The sequence below is a fragment of the Vigna radiata genome, chromosome 6 (genome assembly GCF_000741045.1).
Source record: "Vigna radiata var. radiata cultivar VC1973A chromosome 6, Vradiata_ver6, whole genome shotgun sequence".
Classification (NCBI taxonomy): Eukaryota; Viridiplantae; Streptophyta; class Magnoliopsida; order Fabales; family Fabaceae; genus Vigna; species Vigna radiata.
In genome coordinates this window covers 33040633-33047163 of record NC_028356.1, presented here as the reverse complement: position 1 = coordinate 33047163, position 6531 = coordinate 33040633, and the positions used below count along the sequence as shown (strand labels likewise).

Sequence of the window (6531 nt, the reverse complement as noted above, 5' to 3'; positions counted from 1 at the left end):
TGTCAAAAAATGGTGTTAAAATTTTATTTTCCTACTTAAAGGACAATGATATTTTAACACCATTTTTTGACACTATTTTGACACTGCACACGTGTNAAGATGCGATTGGACGATTTCAAATTAAAAAAGTTGAGGCAGGGGTATATTTGGAAGAGAAAAACCAAAGTTTGTTTTTTAATTTGAAATCGTCCTTGCTACAACACTTTTGACCAAAATTGGAAAGTATTCTTCTTCACACCGTTCTTAACAGTCCTTAGATACTTAACTTCCAATTAACTTATTTATTCTTCCTTAAAAGCTTTAAAGAAATATTTTATAGAAAAAAGAAGTCTCAAGATCAATATATGGGAAATTTTAATGATACCTAACAACTCTCTTAATTTCTAGGTGACTTTTGATGATGATAAATCAAAAGCAGTGGATTTCAATATTATCCACCATCTGATCCTGATTTTCAAGCTATTGAAGAAGAAAAGCCTCCACTGTTATTGAAGAGCCATGGTAATTTTGGATCCTGAATAAGAAATTGTCACTTTCTATTTGATATTCTTATTTGTTTGTTTGATCAATTAGATGCTGTAAAGGTAGTCTTCCCTTTGCATTCAACCTTTTTACGTAGCTTAATTTCTAGTGATCTACTTAATAATTTATAATGGACTGCCTTTAAAAATTATAAGTGTATGCTAATACTGCTTAGGTTGTGAGAGCATTGTAATAACAGTAATACTTTTGTGAAAGTTGTCGTGTGCGTATAAACATAGAGGTGTTATATACTTGTTTTTCTTCTCTGGTTTATTTATATGTTTGTTTTAATTAATACATGTAATTGTTAACCATGTTGCTTTCGAGGAATTACCTAAAGGGAATTGGTTTTGCTTTCCAGTATAAAAAGGGAATTTGTTTCTTTCTTGGAAATGGACTTATTTATGCTCTCTTCATCTTGTATTTTACGTGATTAATTCATTTTCCAGTATAAACATTGATTCGTATTCCAGGTGTGGGAGTTCCGGACTTGAGGCGGCTATGAGCTTGTTTTTGGTCATGGAGAACAGAGATGTGGTCACTTGGAACTCCATGATTGGTGGGTTGGTCCGATTTGGGGAATTTAAGTGTGGGTGCAAGCTGTTTGATGAAATGCCTAAAAGGGATATGATTAGTTGGAACACGATGTTGGATGGGTACACCAAAGCTGGGGAGATGGAGAAGGCGTTTGAGCTGTTTGAGAGAATGCCTGAGAGAAATGTTGTTTCATGGTCGACTATGGTTTGTGGGTATAGTAAGGTAGGTGACATGGATATGGCGAGAGTGCTATTTGATAGGTGTCCGGAGAAGAATGTGGTGCTTTGGACGACGATAATAGCGGGGTATGCTGAGAAGGGAAATGCGAAGGAGGCGACCGAGTTATATGGGAAAATGGAGGAGGCTGGGTTGAGGCTTGATGATGGGTTTTTGTTTAGTATTTTGGCGGCCTGTGCTGAATCTGGAATGCTTGAGTTGGGGAGTAGAATTCACACGTCTATGAAGAAGTGGAGGTTTAGATGTAGCAGTAAGGTGTTGAATGCATTTATTGATATGTACGCGAAATGTGGTTGTTTGGATGCTGCGTCTGAAGTCTTTAGTGGAATGATGGTGAAGAGAGATCTGGTGTCTTGGAATTCCATGATCCAGGGGTTTGCCCTGCATGGACATGGCAAGAAAACGCTTGAGCTTTTCTCTAGGATGGTAGACGAAGGTTTTCAGCCAGATAGATGTACATTTATTGGCCTCTTGTGTGCTTGCACCCATGCAGGACTTGTTAACGAAGGGCGCAAATGCTTTTATTCAATGGAGAAAATGTACGGGATCGTTCCTGAAATTGAGCATTATGGTTGCATGGTGGACCTTCTTGGACGTGGGGGACACCTAGAAGAAGCTTTCACGCTTCTGCATAGCATGCCTATGGAACCAAATGCCATTATATTGGGCACTCTTCTAAATGCTTGTCGTATGCATAATGATGTAGATCTTGCAAGAGCCGTGTGTGAACAACTGTTTAAGTTGGAGCCATCAGATGCTGGGAATTACTCCCTTTTGTCAAATATTTTTGCTCAAGCAGGAGATTGGATGAATGTGGCCAAGGTAAGGTTACAAGTGAAGAATACAGGAAGCCAAAAGCCTTCAGGGGCTAGTTTCCTCGAGGTAGAGGAAGAAGTGCATGAATTTACTGTATTTGATCGGTTACACCCTAAATCAGATGATATATATCGGATTGACATATTGGTAGAGGACCTCGAGCACGTTGGATCTGTTCTAATGACACACCAATAGAGGTGAATGAAATCATTGGTTGCATTAGCATGCACAACACAACTGAATTGATGCTTCAAGACATGTATATGATTATTTAGGTTGGAATACTTGTATAAAACTGGTAATTGAGCTAATTATTACTATTTCCCAACACATCTGTAGGATATATGAACATCTCTAAATAATGAATTAGATACAAGACTTGGTTTTTATTCTCACCAAGATGGGTTTTGTTCACAGATTCCTAATCAGGTGTATAGTCCACCAGTGGAAGCTTACCGTAGCAGCTGTAGACAGATTAAGAAAGGGTATCAGAGAAACAACAGCCCTCGCTATTATATATCTGTTCTTGAAGATGATAGTGATGGAAAGCAATCAGAAACATAAGAACCTCGCATTGTAGTTCAAATGGACATAGAGAGTCCTGTTATATACCAGAAGTCATGTTTGGACCATTACTTTGATAAACCTATAAAAGTAAGTAATCAATGACCAAGAATTTAGTCCTTTTGTAATCAGTTTCTTTCCTAGCTCCCTTGGATTGGTTTTTCTCATTTATGTTTTACAAATTGTGAAAAAAGAATATGAAACTGCACAACATCAAGAAGTATTGGTTTTTTCTCATGGAATTCTTTTACTAATATCCATTTTCACTTCTACCAGCAAATGTTCTGATTTCACTTTAAATATTTGGACAGGTAAGTGGAGATGTACGTGTCATATTCTATGAGAAAATGATAGGTGGTCGCCTTTTCTACTTCTGTTTTAATACAGCTTTTATTAAGAACAGCTTGCTACAGGTAATCTCATCGCATCCTTTATTCTTGGTATTTTTTGTATGCTGATATATTTAGATGAAAGGGAATTATAGCTTCAAATTTGATCAAAACCAAAATACCAAGAATAAGTCCTTTGTCATGCAAATGGCATTTGGCTGACAAATTGTTTTCAATGATCCTTTCAAATTGGTTATAATAGAGATCAAACTAGATAGATGGAGTCTTTGACATACTTAACGTAAATAGTTAGTAGTGATTTAAAGAAAGTAATAGGAACCATAAGTATTGGGATGTCATAAAAGTGGGTGTGAAGAATGCAAAGATTTTACTCAGGCAAATAAAAAAATTAACTTTTCATTCTCTAATCTAATCCAAATAATACATTAGACATGGTAATGCCCGGAAAAATCCACATAAAGAAAATACCATTACAATTTGGATGGAATCATTCCCCGTTTCTAAGTACATTGGTTAAGGAAATAATCTATACTCTTAAACAGAAGCTGGGTAGTTGGTAAGGTCCCATTGTAATCTGCAAGCCATGTTTCAGCTTAAGCTACTTTGTCGGAATCAATCAGAACAATCTTGTTTATATCTTTATTTACACGAAAAATCAATTGTGATTACGTGCTATGCTCACAAATATTTCAAAAGTGTTTATATTTCATATTTGTATATGCAGGGGTAAACAGCTCTGATGTAATTTTATGATCCTTTTCGGCTCACTGTTTTCTTTCAGGATACACGATTTCCCCTCAACCCCATTTGTACTATTGTACCTTTTATCGCCTCTATTAATTCCTTCTTTGAAACAAAAAAAAAAATAAATTCTATGATAAACTTAATAGTTTAATTTATGGGTTTTCAAGATTAATCAAATTTAGAAGTACAAAACTGAGAAGCAGCTTTTTCAATTCTTTGAATTCAGACTAAATGAAATATGTTCTTCAATTCATCAGATGGAGACAGTAAAGAATAAAGATTTGCCAAAATCATTAAAATGACAAAATAATAAAGGGTCCATGTGAGGTAGATATAATCATTAATTGGTTTATTTAATACTGGAATGATCAAACCATTTCTAACTTAAACATTATAGTACCTTTTCTAAGTATTATTTAAGTAGTTGTAGACCAAGTAAAGACTACATTAATAAACTAAACAGAGCAAAATCAAACCATTTAAAGTTATTAGTACTTCACTAGTCTAGTAGAAGCAAGTGTATTGAGTATTATTTTTTTTTTATATATTTTACAATTAAATTCTTGTTGTTTATTTATTTTTTTAACTCAGCGACATAATTATTATATGGTCTTATCATTTCCTTACTTGTTTTCACTTCTTAAGAAATGTGAGATTTTGTAATTAATATAAAAATTATGTTATGATTAATGTAAAACATCGATTAATTTTTAGAGTGTTTTTCTCGACACCTCATGCATCTCACCCTGCACCTTCTTATTTTATTTTTTTTTCCATTTGTAACCTTGTCAGAGAATCTTTGAATGTTACTTTTTCTTAATTCACCCATTAAATAATTAAAAGCCTACACCACTCATCCCTTTTTCCTCACTATCAGCATCTCATATTCCCAAACCTTACACTCCATTTCTCCTCTTGAGTGCTTCTCCTCCCCTCCTTCCTCATTTGTTTCTAGTAGTCTATTCTTCTTTTTCATTTGTTGGGTGTCCGGATTGATTCTGATTTCCTTAAGTTTATATGTGGTATTTGTATGTATTGTTTGTATGTGCTGGGATGCATTTCTAGGCTGGATTGAAGGTCGTAATTGCACCTGGAAGTGCGGTTGAGAACACGAGCTTGTCGAAATTGGAAATGCAGTAGCCGCACTTGGAAGTGTAGTTCATAGCTCGGCGCACTTGGAAATGTGGTAGCCACATTTCAAAGTATAGTTCATTCTCACCGCAATTTCAGTTCCGGTTAAGTGTGCTTTCATTCTCACCGTTGTTTAGTATGTCTTTCCGCATTACTCTTCACCCTTCATTAATTTTTAATCTTCAAATGTCTCTAACAAATACATTCTGTGCTTTTTCTTACCAACAAATATAGGTTGTACTTGACTCGAGAATACTGTGATAAGGCAATGAAAGATGAGTTGGATGCTGAAAAGAAAAAGAAGTGCTTGGAAAAAGCTCTAGCTACTTTTGCTGCCCTCATTTCTGAATTAGAGAAAAAGAAGCAAAAGAAGAAAGAGGAGCAACAGAGACTTGATGAAGAGGGCACTGCAATTGCTAAAACGGTGGCTTTGCAAGTTTTACTCAGAGAAGATTCAGATGATACTTGTACTATAAATGAGAGTGGATACAAGACTTGGAATTATAATCACAAACTTGAGCTCTTCATGGGTGTACCAAGAGTTTGTTTTGCTGATGTAGATGGTGGTGGCACATGGTCTTTCACATGCAGGCCTCTTGAGAAGAATGTGTATGAATCGCTGCATGAAGAAGTGGGATGGGGTTCTACTGGATTCTCTGAAAAAACACCAGAATCAAAATTGAGGAAAAAATAAAGAAAGAGAAAGGACATGAAGAACACTATAAAATATACCACAAAGACCAATGAAAATTTAACAGTAAAAAATTGAAGAAATGAGAAAGGCGTGAATGTAGGATTTATAAAAGCAAGAGTTTAGGATTGGTGATTATTGGAACATTATTAAGTCATCAATTTAATCAATGAAAAACAAAATTGTAAAATGGAAGGTGCGTGAGAGATAGCGAGATGCACGTAAAAGCACTCTAATTTTTATTATTCTCATTAACAATACGTTGGATAACAATGTCATCATGTTTTCTAATGATTGTCACATCATCATCATGTACACTTGTCAAGGACATTTGTTTCTCATTATCGAAGACAGGATTGTACTTTTTATCAAACCTGTTTTCAATTAAAACAATAAAAATTACTCATTGTTTTAGATAGCATAAACATAAACATACAACCACAGACACATGTAAACATATTGTTTTAATTACCTATAATATCATTTTATATTAACCATAAAATCTCACATTTTTTTACACTACAGAAATATCATATAAATACATAAACATATAAACAAACACACAATAAATAAATATATATATATATATATATATTAACTATTAGTTATTTAACTAATTTAAGAACTAGTTTTATAAAGATAAAAGTGTTTAGCAAATAACGCCAAAGTAATTTATTACAAGAACTTTCAGTTTATTAATAAAATATATTTTTTAACTAATAATTTGTATCTCATTTAACTTTTTTTATTTACTAATTCTTAAATTTTAATATATATATATATATATATATATATATATATATATATATAATCTTTACTTTCTATGTTTTATTACATAATAATATGTGAAGATTAAACAAAATAAAAGTTGTAAAAAAATCTAATGACATAGTAATTATAATTACAAGTAGATAATAATATAATTTTTTTAGAAAATAC

At 33.4% G+C, this 6531-nt stretch overlaps 1 protein-coding gene across 1 annotated transcript; it reads left to right on the top strand.

The window, feature by feature from the left end:
- Positions 1-888: 888 nt before the first annotated feature.
- Positions 889-5082, top strand: LOC106763738 (pentatricopeptide repeat-containing protein At3g29230-like; the record flags this gene model as incomplete). Its single annotated transcript, XM_022782231.1, has 4 exons — positions 889-2410; positions 2530-2766; positions 2988-3089; positions 3751-5082. A coding segment is annotated over one exon (1419 nt), but the record flags the coding sequence as incomplete, so codon positions are not given.
- Between the last annotated feature and the right edge of the window lie 1449 nt (positions 5083-6531).